Source organism: Chaetodon auriga, chromosome 13, assembly GCF_051107435.1.
Source record: "Chaetodon auriga isolate fChaAug3 chromosome 13, fChaAug3.hap1, whole genome shotgun sequence".
Lineage (NCBI taxonomy): Eukaryota > Metazoa > Chordata > Actinopteri > Chaetodontiformes > Chaetodontidae > Chaetodon > Chaetodon auriga.
Genome location: NC_135086.1, coordinates 12,085,824 through 12,101,359, shown reverse-complemented (window position 1 = coordinate 12,101,359; position 15,536 = coordinate 12,085,824). Strand labels below are relative to the sequence as shown.

Below are 15,536 nucleotides of genomic sequence, written 5' to 3'. Positions count from 1 at the left end.
TTCTACCGCTTCACTTGTGTGTGCTGTTTATGATGTGGATGTGTCCGTTAGACAGAGGAAATAAAGCCGTTCCACTGAGGCCATCAGCACTTTGCAGATGAGTCAAAAGCATTAAGATTGCGATGCAAGAGATTTACCGCATGTCACCTCAGACCAGCTAGATAACACAGTTTCACAAACAAGAGCTTTATGGACACTTTCTTATAGTGATAAAAGTGAGCAAAGAATCCAGTTACCAAAGATATTTCAGCTTTTTAGCTATTTTAACCCCTTAAAAGATGGATTCACATTTATTTTGAGCGATGTCTTTAAACAATGTCTCGCAAAGAGGTTCTGGGTTTGAACCTGTTGCCTTGGGCCTTTCTTTGTGGGCTTTGCATCATCTCCTCATATTCCTCTCACAAAGACATGCAGGCTAATTGGTGACTCTACATTGCAAGTTGGTGTGAATGTGAGCAGCCCTGTTTCACCCTGCCTCTCGGCCTATGTGAGCTGGGATCAGCTCCAGCACCCCCACGACCCTCCAAATGACAAGTGGTTATAAATTGAACCAGTAATGAAACAGCTCATGAAGGAAACAACGTTTGTGAGTACAGAAAGAGAGAATTTAGTGCTAAGATTTGATTAACAAAGACAAAAACTCACATTATCTTCAGCTGAACTTTAGAATGCATTTGAGCACCAAATACACAGCCAGTATGGACAGGACCAACGAATACAGTGGCCAGTAACTGCTCAGTGTACATATGGGCATGTGAGCACTGTTTTAAGATAGAAAAAATATGAAGGTCTGCTTTGTTTCACTCTGTTTCAGCAAATTTCTCATGTATTACAGAATCACTGATGATTGATGCACCCAATGGTTTTCTGTTGTCTTCATCACTTTTATCAAGCAGCAGGAGAGCGCCTGCTATCAGTGAAGAGAACAAAGCGTTTATATCTTTTACACTTTAAATATTTTCCTGTGCTTACAGTAGTATTAGTGTGGAAGGGAATTAGCAACGTCCTGGCGAAATGGGATATCTGTGTTCCAGACGGTCCCGTGGTCGGCTGGCCAACGTCCCTGCTGAGGGTCAGTGGGGCGGAGGGGATTGCTGTGAGGCAATCTGCTGGTTAAGGAGTATTTCAGCTGGGTTATATGTACAGTAATGAGACTTAAAGTGAAATGGCCTTTTTCTCTGGTTTTCTGGCCACCACAGAAATGTAGCTTTTGTTCATGGTGAAAGATGATCTTCTTTTCCCACAGAGTAAACAGTGTACCTATTGAAGGCATGGGTGTGGTGGTGCACTGTGGTTCAGTTCTCTTTAACCCATCAGCCATTGTCCCCCTGACTTCCAGCCTGTGTGTGTTATTTCCCTTTTGAACCGAACCATGTCTGATGCCTTCTGCCCAGTGACCCATGCTGTCTGTTTGGGGAGCGTGACACTGGCCCCAAGCTAAATCAGCCTTTTGTCTGTCCTCATAAGACAAGTCTCCCTGCTTGGCAGAACACAGGACTCGGGTTCAGGCTGAAGCTTAGCCCACTGAGAAAGTGAGAGAGAGAGAGAGGCTGAAAGCAGGTGCTGGTGGAGGCGTGAGGTGGCAGTTTCTCATGCATTGCTGATTTCTGACAGACCATAAATCGAATTGCAAAGACTGCAAAAAGGGAAAGGGACTGTTTGAAGGGGAATAATACGAAAAAAAGCCCAAATACCCTCCTTCCTTTGCTTTCCGAAAAAGCAGACAGCCCCTCTTAAGAAACAGGAAGAAGAAGAACAAAAGTTAAAAGAGGTGAACAGGAAATTAGGTACGTGAGACTGAGATCTGCAGATGCAGGTCCACCACAGCCATCACATGACGTGGATTTCCGCTTTGACACATTTTACTTTTGGCTGCACAGCAGGGCAGGGCCACACAATCACTGACGAGCTGCTGCAGCAGAACATGATGGTGCTTTGAGGACTTCTCTACCATGCAGTCCACCATGAATTTCAATGGACTTCAACGCCAGGCCAGTCAAGAGAATTACATTCTGGATAATACTTTGAGGAAGAAATGCTCCCTGTGGTACAGGCGTTCACTGAAGGGAAACAATGATCGACACCGGCAGAACACAGGCTCCCTGCCCAGAGTCCGCAAGGTGAGACTATACATCGAGTGTAATGAATACAGTAGCTGGGATATGGAGCGTAAACACACACACGCACACAAGCACACATGCACACACACATTTCTGCAATTTAGATCAAACACTGATATAAAATATATTAAGTTAGACCTGAGATTTTTCCTCTATGGTTTTTTAATGAGAAGCAGTTCACTGATTTACCACCAACTGTGTAGCAAGAATACAGCAGCTCTGTGCAACTGGACTAAAGCCTTTTAACAATTTTAATCTTTTGAGTTATGCAATACTATAGGATCACCATGTTCTCACATAGTTTCCTGATAGGCTTAAAACTTAAATCCATTATATTGTTTTAAAGAGGAACTCTGCATTTCTCCATTTGCAGCCCAAACAAAGCCTCTCCAACTCACTGGTTGATTACTCTGACCCACAAAGGTAAATATATCAAATCTAATGTGCAATTATCATTCAGTACAGCCTTACTACATGCAAAATACTTCATACTTAAGAAAGACAATTATATACATAAAGAACTAAAATATCCATTTTCTCTTGTTTTGCATTTGTCTTTTGCACAGGATCACAATTGTACTTGAAAAACAAGACAACGAAACATTTGGTTTTGAAATTCAGGTGAGCATTATCACATTTTATACTCACTAAGATGAAGTACATGTTGTATGTGTCATTGTCACGCTCTTAAATCTCTAATTTTAGAGCGCTTTTCATGCGTGGAACAGTGTTGTTTCGGCAGCTATCGTGACAAAACTGTCTCTTGTTGCAGACCTACGGCCTGCAGCTGAAAGACAGCACTGCAGTGGAGATGTGCACGTATGTGTGTAAGGTGCAGGAGGGGAGCACTGCTGAGAGTGCTGGCTTGACCGCAGGTGAACCACCCACATCCCCTACACAGGCCCTATGCATCCTCTCATACACATACAAAACCATCTGACCTTTTCCGGGAAACATAAAGATTGACACATGTACCACTCACCACACATGTAAATGCTATTTTCCACCTCTACACGCACACGCACTGATGCACAAATATAATCGATAGTGATTGACGAGTTCCATTTGTTGCATCCTCATTTCTTGTAGGAGATATTATCGTCACAGTCAATGGGGTCAGCATTGAAGGATCATCTCATGAGCACATTCTTGATCTGATAAGAGAATCAACCAACAGGCTGAAGTGAGTGACAGATGACTTCCCACAGTGTCCTGCAGCACAACAAGGCACCACAGAGGATACACTGCAAAGAAATACAGTACCCTAAGAGTGTTTTCTGGTGACATTGTACATAATTATGTGCTATTATGTGATTGCAGGATGGAGACTGTATGTGGGAATGTAGTGAAGCAGATCGAGCTGGAGAAGAGGATGAACCTGCTCAAGGTGTGTCTCTTCAACCCCGCCTGTTCGCTGTTGACATTGTGTAGCTCTGTGTTTATATTAAGCTGCATACAAACCACACAGACCTAGCTGGTAATAATGAGAGAGCAAAACTGCCACATGTAGTTAATTACAGACTGACCTACTTCTACATCACTGTGAGAAACACCCTGCTAAACCCGCACTGCAGAGGAATTGTGTGCCCTCATACTGAGATACTATATTTGTAGGTAAATGTTTTGAATGCACAGGCTAAAAGGATTTTTTTTCTTTTCTGCCCATGCAGCAAACACTACGCGAGAAATTGGTGGAGCTGCAAGCGCTTACAGTACAGGAAAAACGCCTGATGCGAGGTGAGAGGGTTCGCTCGACTGTCAAACCACAGCACTTCCTTTCTCACAGCCATTGTCCTTTTTCTACAGCTTCGCTGCTTCTGATGTGAGCTGAAGTGTAAACTCCAGTTAAATTAGATGAAGGAGTTCCCCTGAGAAATGAACACAGAGGGTGCTGACGAACTTCCTGCTGCAAACTTCTCGGCAGCTGCAGCTTTTACTAACATTGGCTGTGTTTTCAGGTAACTTGAACAACAGCAGCCTCCACCTCTCCATGGACTGTTCGGCGGTCCTGAGCTCCCCCACTGGCCGCTGTGGCCGGCGTTTTTCCAGTGACAGCAGCTACAGGAGTGTGATGACTGATGACAGCGACCAGGCCAGCGTGTTTGGAGATCTGAGCTCCCCCAGCCCCTTCAGTGCAGCCAGCACTTCAGACGATGGCTGCTTCTTCTCCAGAGATTGTCTCTCACAGGACAGCTCCGGCAGGTTTTCGTCAAGCAGCAGCCACCACCATCAATCCCTCGGCCGCTCCAGCAGCTCCAGTTTGGCCGGCAGCAGCAGCTCCCTCTCGCCTTCCTGGGATGAAACAAGGGTCTCCTCCTTGTTTGGTACCCTGCCCCGTAAAAGCAGGAGAGCCAGTGTTCGCAAACACATCTTCAAGTTAATTCCTGGACTCCAGCGATCAGTAGAGGAGGAGGAGACGGGGCCAAATGCTCAGTGAAGGGCTGTTCACGTGCTCTTTGTACTAAGATTCTCTGATGCTCTGAACAAGATTCAGAGAGAAATAGACACTGTAATGAAGTGTTTGCCCATGGCGAAAAGGCTGGGATAGCCCTTGAAAAATAATAATAGCGGTTTGCTTTTATGGGGGCGCAGAGAGGACACACTGTGGCACTTGGCATTAAAGATAATGTCAAAATTTATTCAGGAGGGTCCTGAGCCTCTCAGGTGAGCCTGGCTTACTGTTTGGCTTCGCTGGCGGTGCACAGAAGCATTATGGAAATGTAAAATGTTCTTCCTTTGAGCAGGTGATTGAATGAATGTACATACAAGATGAGTGTGATCAGCATTAATCATATCAGTGCGAACTGCAGCAGCTGCGTCCATGTAGCATCTTGAATTTTGAAACGAGACGACTGCGACCTGAAATACATTAAAACCATCATCATCGCCATTCATTTTTCAGACAGCAGGCCTACTTCTGTCACGTTCAGGTGCTGAAAACCAAAACCAAACCTCTGCTCTGTATAGCTGGCTGCTCAGCTCAAAACAGGATGTGGGTATAAGAGGTACTACTTAACTGTTTTCATTTCCAAAATTACTTTCAACCTACTTGCATTGCTCGTTCAGAAACACTGAAACTGTTTCTTGTCTGAATCAACTGAAATTTGAATGTTTCACTTTCAGTAGCAAGAAAATACAACTTTTTAGAGGATGTCACGCTTTATTTTTTGGTATGAAATCCAGATTAAACGTATGCAACAATAAATAAACTTGTGAAGTCTTATACACTTGCCAGTGTTTTCCTTCAGATGATGCTAACGACGCACACTCTATTCTAAAGGTCCAATTTCACCTGCAAAGACGAAACATTAAAAATTGTTTACTTGTAAACTCAAACAAATAGTATTCTGGGGGATGCACAATAGTTGGCAAAGATGAAGCTGTAAAACCTGAGAAAAGAAACCCCACACATTTCCTGTAACAAGTCGCACTTCTTTGGTTTCCTGCTGCTGCTGCTAAAGAGGCAGACAGACAGAGGGGCATTATCATGTTATGTGTTTGCCTGCACTTAATTACTATTCATGAAAATTTATTTTGAAACAGCAAAACTGAGAGGGGCCATTCAAACAGCGCTATGAAGCAGAAAATGAAATGGTTCAAATAAAAATCGTTATGAAAGCAAGTTGTGTTGCATGCAGACTGCGGGGGAGGAAGTATGCACACCCTCGAGTAAAAGTACTGAAACAATGAAAAAATACAAAAGTCCTGCAATCAAACAGTCCTACTTAGGTAAAAGTATTAGCAATAAAATGTACTCAAAGTATCAAAAGTAAAAGAAGTATTTCTGCAGTAACTTGTCTCCTGTCACCAATTTATTATAATATGTGACATTATCAGATGGTCACAGCTGCATCAGTGTTTTAAGCAGCATGTTGAGGTGGAGCTGCTGTAAATACTATACATATGTGGTTTAGTCCGGTGGTTCTCAACCTAGGGGTCTGGCCCCTCTAAAGGGTCACAAGGTAAAATCTGAGGGGTCATGAGATGATTAATTTTTCTGACCTTTCTCTAATCTTTGCTTTTTTGTGAAATACTGGAGAGGTTCACATCTTTGTTCCTCAACAGTTACTTAAATTAAACCACTTGAGAGAGAAGTTTGATGGGGAAATGTCTTTTGGGTGGAGGTGCTAACAGCTCGTAGAGATCTGAAACGTGACAAGGGGCCCCAGTGACAGTTTTTTTGTACATACACTGGTTTGATCTTTAATAATGTGTTGTATCTCATAGACTTGTCATGTTTTTCATGTAAAATCTTGAACTGAGAAGTAACTCTGACAGATGAATTTACAATATTTGTGAAATTTGTGAAGTAGCATGGAACCAAGATACTCAAGTGGCTCAAAATTGTACTTAAGTACAGTACTTGGATAAATGTACTTAGTTACTTTCCACTACTGTGTGCAGAGAACCTCAGTTCTGACTTGTGTTGAACATACTCTAAGTTCTCTCTGTGTTATATCAGCACTTCAGGTGATGCAAAGGTCTTTATCTGCACTTAAAGACATAACATGGCTTAGCTTCAGCACATGTCCAAGTGAAATCCTGTAAGGAAAACCTATAGGAGAATGTTAATCCACACTCAAAATGTTTCAGGGTGAAAGTGGTCACCCAGCACAGATTATTAAAGAATGAGTACAATCACTTCATGTGCAGATGCCAGAGTCACAAAGAGTCTTTGTAGCGGCCACAACAAAACTGCCGTTCTTCTGTGATTCGACGCGTACACAGAATTACATGGTACTGCAGAGCGCGCCAGACAGCTTGATCTTGCACTGGCTGAGTCTTTCTCCACTCTGACAATGTAGGATGACAGCAAGTGTTTTGGTGGCATACTTGGAACGCTGGAGCGGACGACGTGACAATGCAAAGTCGAAGGTCGCTTGACTCGACAACACTGCAAAAAAGAATCTAGAAGCACTGGACCTTGACTACTTTCAATATCATAGTGGAAAGAATGGAGATGGAGACGAGCACGATGCCCCCGAAGGTCCCAAGGCTCTCGCTAGAGGAAGATGCACTCGCATCCCAGGTACTGAAGATAATTGGCGGGGTGACTTTCGAAGCCCTTCAGACCCTGGAGGGATCTGAAGAAAGAGACGTGTGGTCAATGGAGGAGGGAGATGACTCTGTGTTCTACAGCGATGAGGACCAAGCTCATCAGGATGTAAAAGCAAGCACGTCTTGTGATTTCAGCACCAGCGAGTGTGAGCATCTCATCAACAGTGTGACAGCTGATGATGAGCCTGTCCTGCAGGAGGACGATGGTAAAGAGATGGAGGAGGAAGTGACTCAGCAGGCCACTTCGACCGAACAAGGAGAGGAACATCAAGAGCTCCAGGCACCAAAAGCTGAACCTGTGGATCAGTCAGATGCAGCAGCTCCAGGGGCGCAGTCTAATCTAACTCCAGAGAAGTCTGCAAGCACCTGTGGAGAATCTCTGCAACCGAACTGCACCGACATGCAAACCCAGCCTGAGCAAAACATATCAGCAGAAAAAGGTAAGAGGATTTTAGTATTATTATGTTTGAGGAGGTGGTTTTGTTTACAGGATAAAACTCCCTTCTTTTTATATTTCAGTGAATCCACCAGTAGAGGAGGAAGATGTGATGCTAGACACACCAAACCTTCAACCCTTTGATGTAGCTAATGAGGAGAGTATCACAAAGCTGAATGTGGAGGCAGGAGTCCCAGAGCAGACGTCCAGTGGCGAAGTCCACAAATCAGGAGACAGGCAGCTTCAGGTGGACTGGGAGCCGGAGCAGGACCCTGACGTCCGTACTCCTGCGGGCTTTCATCAAAACCCGAATCCAGGCTTCTCCACTCTGCCCCTGCCGAAGAAACCCGGCCACCAGAGACCCTTCAACCACCTCTCCTCCTCCAAATACAGCAGCGTGTCCTACCGCAAGATCCGCAGAGGAAACACCCGCCAGAGGATTGAGGAGTTCGAGTACATGATGAATTTGTAAGATGACTGTTTTTCAGGAAAATGAAGGAAACTGATTGTACATCCACGTCATATTGTACACAGTTGACATATTTATGTTCTAAAAACCACTTGAGATGGTATTAAAAATGTCTGATGTAACCCTCCAGGTCACACCAACCTCACACACAAGATTTCTATCTGTTGAGTAAAGCCTAACAACCATGTCATCTCTCTATGAGGCACTCCATGTTTTTCATTTGGGTTTAGGAGGAAAACATCTTGTTATGCAAGGCAGGTATTTGAACAACGGATTAAATAAATAAGAAGCTCGGGCCTTTATAATCCTACTACTTAAAATAAGTGAGATGTTGTTTGGTGTTACAGCTTCAGTGTCGTGAAACTATTAGGGGAAGTGTTTTTGACTGATTAACTGTATGCCTTAATGATTTGTGCATGTGAAACAAATAAAAGGAGAAACGTGTTGTTGAATCTTTATCTTCATCATTCTGTTTTTACATTCTTAAGGAAAAAACAACACATTTCTGTTAATCTGTGGTTAAAGGCTTCGATAACAATCATGAAATCACAGCACAGGTTTACCAAGTGCTTTGAACCAACACTTCCCTCTAGTGACGAGAAGAAATTCATAGAAAAAAAAAAAAAAAGGACAGCTGTCACAACGAAACCTACACCTACATAAAGCATCATTTAAAACCCATCGATCGTGATACTAAACATCCGAAAAAGACGACGTCTCACCAAAAATATGAGGCGTTCCAGACAAATGAATAAATTCTATGTTACATGCAATTAAACTCATTATTCAGTCCCAGCAGAGCAAACAAACACACACACACACACACACACACACACACACACACACACACACACACACACCCACACACACAAATCACTTTTTACATCTCAAATCTAGGAGGCACTGTTTATCTTCTTTATCTTTGGCAGTGAAATGATATGTTGTGCTCGAGAACGTGTTCGGAGTGTTTTTCACCTTAAGTCCTGAAGCCTTTTCTTCCAAATGCCAGTGCAGAGGAGCTTTTCTAAACTTAGCAGACTCCAGTCCAGATCTTCCTCTTTCTTCTGGCACGGGCTTGATTAAACTCAAGGTCAGTCTGTGCTGATATGACATTAGAAACATTGCACGTCCCCACACCCTCTGCTTCACACCACACATGCCATCAAAGCGCTTCCCACCTCCTCTGGACAGTCGTGTGTGGAGGCTGGATGGCAGGCCGGACCTCACGTTGCATGTTTTCACACACAAAACTCATTCCAGTCTCATCAGTGAGCGTGGTAGTGCGTGAACTGCCACTTCTGGAAGGCGTTGCTGGGTTCACATGGGTTGAGGCGAAGAGTGTCCCCCTGAGGACCGGCCTCCAGGCACATGTGGTGGGACACAAACTCCGCTATGAGGTGCTCCGCCTGCCCAGAGACAGAAGAGGAAACATAACGAAGGAACAAAGCTCAGCTGCACTCATTTCGCTCGTGGTGAATTAGAAGCAGGCCCGTCCTGCTTGAAATATGTCTGGCAGAGACTAAAATTAGTTGAGAAAGAACAAGGCAAACGCAGGGAAAGTCAACCTACCAGAGCCGAGTTGGAGGACTTGTGGAACCAGCGGAGTTCAGCCTTGGAGTTGTCGCATGACACTAGAGCAAAGCTGTTGCCTTTGGCTCGGGGAGCGACACACAGGTCCTGCTGGCGAACGTGCCTCATCCAGGTGTAATTAAAGTGCTGACTCTGACAGAAGAGTGACAAGGATGTAATTATGCTTCATGAAGACTGAAAGATTCTGAAGGACGGCTCCGTGGGGCTGCTCTGGATCCAAAAAGACCACATTTAGAAATGCTCGGTCTCGTCTTGGACTACACCCTTGTTTATCGTGGCTTGGGTCCTGCCTGTGCTTGTCCTGGTCTGGATATTTTTGTTATGCCCCCCCCACAATTACCACGGTCACAAGGCCAGGATTGCACATGTGCGTATCTTCCTAAGAAACACTAAGGAAAGCTTAACAGGGATAATCTACTGTCATATAATGTGTAGAATAAAATAAAAACACCTACCTGCTTGCTGAGATCACATATCTCAAAAAACAGAGAGGCTTTCTGCAGAGCGAGGCACTTTCTTAAGCCACGATTGAAGATCTGCAAGGAAGAATGACATGAGCAAAATTTTACAGAAGTGAAACAGCAGCACCGCAAACTTTTGTTCACTAATTCAGAGATGTTCGTGAAAAGAAGCCATGCTGCTGTTCTTATTTCCTTCGATGAATCCTGACACAAAGCTGTCACAGGCTTTAGGGAAATGTGAACAAAAGCGCCTTCGTCTACATACCAGACCCTCGGCTTTGACTAAGGGAGCGTCCATATCTGGATACACGTTCTCCAGGTACCACTTGAAGCTCTTGCATTCGAGCCTCTTCCTCAGCTCAATCTGCTCGGTGAGGTTGCCAATGTCAATGACCTTTTTATCCAGCAGGTGGTGGTACCCGTGCCCGTAGAAAAGGTCCTTGTACTCATCCAGCCAGACCTCCGCCACCCTCGCCAGGTTACGCTCCACCGTCTTCTGCCTGTCCTTGGGGAACTTGTAGGGATTCTGTCCTCGGAAGATGTGCCCCACTCGAGAGCAGGGGATAATCTCGATTTCCCCTCCGCACATCCAGATCTGTTCAAATTGCAGCACGTAGGACAAGGAGTCACGTGAGAGAAGCTCCGGGACGTTTCCGAACACCTACTGCATGTTTGAATGAGACGGGCGATGTACCTTAAATGAAATCTCCATGTTCTCTCCACCCCACACCTCCAGGCCAGGATCATAGGCGCCAAGCTCATAGAAGTATTTTTTGTCGATGGAGAAAAGGCCTCCAGCCATAACTGGACATCTGCCAGAAAAAAGAAAAAAACAATAAATAAACACGTAGCAGGAACATCAACAAAATAGGACTATAAGAGCCGACTGTCGGCACCTGATGGGATCCGAGATGCTCATATTATGCTTCTTAATGTACTCGTCTGGTAAGGCGCTCCAGCCGAACACCAAAGGCCATTTGAAGATGCCCCTCTGGAAGTTGTCAACCAGCATGTAACTGTGGAGAGAGAGCCAGAACATTTTCTTCACTCCATCACACATTCAACACTGTGCGACGCTCAGACATGGCGGGTGGTGTTGGAGTCACCTCATGTCCTTATCGCTGATGACTTCAATAACCGGACAGGGCACCTTCTTACGATCCTGATAGATCCTCTCCAGCAGCGGCTCCAGCCAGCCCACGTTACACTCGACGTGGGAGTCGAGGAAGGTAAGAACCTCACCTGCATCAGAGAAAAACAAAACCTCCCGCTGCGGTTAAACAAGTCACCGCGTCTGTACTTGAGCAGCGCGACGCTTCGAAGGCGCAACAAAGAGGTTGTTTAGAAGACAGCCGTTTGTTTGTGCAGGCGACATAACGTGCAGTCAAATCTATTCATCTGTGTCAGTTTGAGGTTTCAGAAACAGACGACTGAACGTGACACAAACACTCCATCAGACCACAGAGTGAGGATCACACATGGTTTAGTGAGAGAACAGCAAACAATACTCACCTGAAGATCTTTTGTCGTTACATTGTTTCAAGCCTGCTGTTTTAATTTATTTTATTTTACAGTTCGAGTTACTTTCAGTGTAAAGAATCCTCGTTTTAGTTATCTTACGTAAGTGTTAATAATCAACAAAACACTGCGACAACTTCAGACGTCTTATCTGACATTTGCAAACATGGGAGCTGAACAAACATGTGTGCACGTCTTCCTGAACCGTGCTTCAGTCCAGGTCATGTTGATAAGCGTGATACAATATTTACAGGTATAAACTTGCGCAGCCGGATGGAGTGTCGACATCCTGCGCAACTCGCTTAGCTGTGAGTCCCTGAAGACTTGTGTTTTCAGTTTAGCACATTCATATGAATTCTGCGGCTGTCCTCATATTTCTGCTATGCGGGACATGCCTGCACCATCGCTGCACATGTGGATACGTCAACCAAACATGAGAGACGTTGATGATAAACTGATCAAAGCAGGGTTACCTTTGGCTACAGCAGCTCCAGCCAGCCTGGCTCTGATCAGGCCCTGACGCTCCTTCAGACGGATGATTCGCACTTTGGGAAACTGGGACATGTACTTATCCAGCGGCTCCTTCAGATTGTCTGATAAAATATAACATTTGATTTATGGAGCTTTAAAGGGTAACCTGAGGCACTCAAAGGTCCAGTGTGCAGGGTTTAGAAGGATCTGTTGGCAGAATGAGCTCTTTATATTTACAGAGGGAGCAGGTCCTCTTCCACATGTTGCACAGCCATGTTTCTACAGCGGCCCAGAGCGGACAAACCAAACACTGACTCAAGAGAGTGACTTTTGGGTTTTTAGTGGCCGTCATAAGTTCTCCTGCAGGCTTGGAAAGGGAGGGGTGAAGTTTGGGGTATTCAATTGGTTGCAATCTGCCACCTCACCACTAGATGCCACTAATGCCTTCACACAGGACCTTTAAAAATTGAACTGTAATCAGAAGAACAGAGGTTAAACATACTGTCGATGGGTGGACCTTTAATAATAACTGAAGACTTTTTACTCATATAAAGTGACAAAATTTATATCAAACTGTTCATTGCTACAGATTACCGTAATTATTATACATTTTCATGAGAAACATCTATACTCAGAGACATTCATGAACATTTTCTTGCAAGAAATTTCAATATAGTCTGAAGAGTGAAGAGTCTTATTAGTTTAGGTTATAAACATGGCCGATAAATGGTAAATGTCATCTCTTTTGGTGTACTGTGCACTGCAGACCGGCCAAAACGAATGACCTCTGATAATAAAAGCCTCAGCGACGTCATTTATAACAGTTTTCTGGTGGTTTCTGGACACCCCATGGAGAGCGCCTCAAAGAAACACGGTTACCTTTGGTGCTGAAATCATCCACCAGAATGATCTCCTTGAGGAGGTGCGGTGGAGATCTGTTGAGCACACTGTGCACAGAGCGGAGGAGCGTGGACCACACTTCATCCACGAAGCAGAAAATCACACTGGTGGACGGCAAGTCATCGTGGACCAGATTCTGAGCACACCTGGAAAACAAAAAAAAAAAGAAAACTCAGCTCGGCCATCGCAGCAGCTGCAGAGGGAAAACGTGCAGAAGACGACTCACATCTCGGGCCTGGTGTCCGGGATGGCGCGGTCCACCGGGATCTGGTCACTCAGGTAGACATTGAAATGCCCTTCGTCCCACCTCTTCCTCACCTCGGACTCTTCGTTGCTGGCGACAAGCGCTGCCTGACCGAACTGGCCCACCGCGTTGGCGTCTCTGGGGACGTGAGTCGCGTCCAGAGAAACCACCTTGTGGACACCTGGTTTCCTGACTGCGGTGGAGTTAACCCTGGAGGTGTCTCCTGCTCCGAGCGTCATCACAGGTTTCGGGGTTTCCTTCGCTGCATTCGGATCACTCGCGGCGAGCGTCCTCGGGTGTTTCTCCTCTGTTTTGTTGCTCACCTCCTTTCCTTTTACTTCTTTGCTCTGAGGTTTGGATGTTCTAACAGGGCGCGTCGCTTGTGCTCCAGCCTTAGTTTCATCCTTGACTTTTTTGTTTGGCTTTGAATCAGATCTGTCCACAGCTTTCTGAACAACATCTCCAGCTTTAAGGGGTCCCCTCTTTGAGGTCGGTGGCGGAGCATGTTTGCTTTCCTGAACACCAGGCGGCACTCGGGTTATATCAGACCCCCCTACAGGTAAAATCACTTCATTAGAGCTATCTGTTTCTCTGCTTTTCTCCAGTTTTGTCCCATTTGCTACTTCTTTCTGTGCAAGAACGACCTGCTTTGGTGTGACGTTTTGTAAGCCGGCTCCTTCTTTATGTTCAGCAGGGACATATTTAGGGAGGTCAGTCTTGGGAGGACGACCTCCTTGAAAAGAGTCAAACTTTTTATCCCCCATCATTTGCTCCTGTTTCTTACCCCCCTGTCTGTACACATGGGCTAGTTTGATGCCCGGGGTGAGCGGCCTCTTGCCAGCCTGTGTGGCAGCCAGGTCCACCCACTGCACCGGGTGTTTGAAGCCCCTCTTCATCAGCTGTGTCACCCTGGACTGCTGTTTGACGGCCTCCCTCTCTCTTATCACTCGCTCCTTCAGCAGCTGACCGTTCACGTCGTTTATTGATATGCGGAGCGCAGCCATGTCAAAGAGCAGCCAAATGACAGACGCAACGAAGACGAAAGCCAGCACCCTCCCACTCCCCCTCAAGTATCTCCTAACCTTCATCATCTTCGGGTTTTTAAAGCAGGAAACGTCAAACGGAGAAAACGTCAGAGTCTCATAGTTGGCGGGTCGCTCTTGACTTGTTGGCAAAGTTTTCTTCTCTTTGGAGGAGTTAGCTGCCTGCGTGGCATGCTAACATGTGTGACACGGAGCAGCAGCGGTGGTTCGTGTTGTCAGTCAGAAAACACAGGAGGGTCTCACACCCACAGCCCAACAAAAGGGTCCAGTGTGAAGTTATGGTCTCCTACCGTGTCGCTCCGGACGTCTCCTGCCGCCGGGGGACATTACGCCCGTGTCGCTAAGTTCACGCAACTTGTCCGTCACCAAAACAAACTTGGCTGAAGTTGTGAGTTTCCTGACTGAACCTCCACGCCACAACTTCGACCCACACGGAGCTTTGGATGAGGACGTAGCAACCAACTTCCAGCCTGTCAGTCAGCTCTGATTGGACAGATTGACAGGAATGTCTCGGCCTTCGCCGAGCTAACAGCAAGCTTGCCGGACGTAGCTAGAACGGTACAGGAAGTGCGGTGTTTTACCTTCAAAATAAAGCTTTGCGTTTGCATTTCAGTGGCAAAGCGTCTAAATTGTTTTAACTGTTTCCCACACACATAACACGATGTCTTCGTGGTAGATCAGTGCAGCATTCTCTCTACTTAAGCAGCTGTTCTGGAGATTTTGATCGTAAATACAACATACACACTGATTTCTCAACTTCTTGCAAATCAAGAATAAACAACATGAAGATGTTCTTGGAAAAATGTTGACTCAATTTTAATATATTTTATGAAGGTATTTCCCCTAAATTTGTGTATTGTATGTATTTTTTTTTCTCTTTGTTTACGTTTTGATGAACTGCTAGATGGGGAACACACTATGTACACATTTGTGGAAAGTAATGAAGATAATCTGACAAGAGCTGCTGTCAACTAATAGTTGTCAACTATTGAAGTAATTGGCAACTATTTCGATAATAATTGATAATATTTTGACAAAAAAAAAAACGACATTCTAGGTAGAATTTGATAACTCTGCAAAGGAAGATGAGATGAATTATTCTGATTTCTCCAGTATTATAAGTACATGTTGAAAGCTCCAGAACAAGTCGATGAGTGGACTAAATTGGACATGGATAAGAAGTCCTAGCTTCTGCTCACAATAATGGAAAGTTTGGTGACTCACAT

General features: G+C 45.1%; 3 protein-coding genes across 3 annotated transcripts; 2 read left to right on the top strand and 1 right to left on the bottom strand.

Annotated features, from left to right (window-relative positions):
* Positions 1 to 1,584: 1,584 nt before the first annotated feature.
* cytip (cytohesin 1 interacting protein) lies at positions 1,585 to 5,343 on the top strand. The gene is made up of 8 exons (XM_076747101.1): positions 1,585 to 2,120; positions 2,494 to 2,543; positions 2,687 to 2,741; positions 2,893 to 2,995; positions 3,210 to 3,303; positions 3,441 to 3,507; positions 3,791 to 3,857; positions 4,079 to 5,343. Exons 1-8 carry the CDS (start codon positions 1,953 to 1,955, stop codon positions 4,555 to 4,557), a joined length of 1,083 nt encoding a protein of 360 aa, XP_076603216.1. The 5' UTR covers positions 1,585 to 1,952; the 3' UTR covers positions 4,558 to 5,343.
* A 1,495-nt stretch (positions 5,344 to 6,838) lies between these two features.
* On the top strand, positions 6,839 to 8,535 carry LOC143330639 (uncharacterized). Its single transcript, XM_076747344.1, has 2 exons — positions 6,839 to 7,618; positions 7,698 to 8,535. Exons 1-2 carry the CDS (start codon positions 7,075 to 7,077, stop codon positions 8,084 to 8,086), a joined length of 933 nt encoding a protein of 310 aa, XP_076603459.1. The 5' UTR covers positions 6,839 to 7,074; the 3' UTR covers positions 8,087 to 8,535.
* On the bottom strand, positions 8,527 to 14,773 carry galnt5 (polypeptide N-acetylgalactosaminyltransferase 5). The gene is made up of 10 exons (XM_076747343.1): positions 13,250 to 14,773; positions 13,003 to 13,169; positions 12,126 to 12,245; positions 11,241 to 11,376; positions 11,031 to 11,150; positions 10,829 to 10,946; positions 10,400 to 10,729; positions 10,129 to 10,209; positions 9,653 to 9,805; positions 8,527 to 9,489 (listed from the first exon to the last, which is right to left on the bottom strand). The coding sequence occupies exons 1-10, from the start codon at positions 14,356 to 14,358 to the stop codon at positions 9,349 to 9,351; spliced, it is 2,475 nt and encodes an 824-aa protein (XP_076603458.1). The 5' UTR covers positions 14,359 to 14,773; the 3' UTR covers positions 8,527 to 9,348.
* Positions 14,774 to 15,536: the final 763 nt, after the last annotated feature.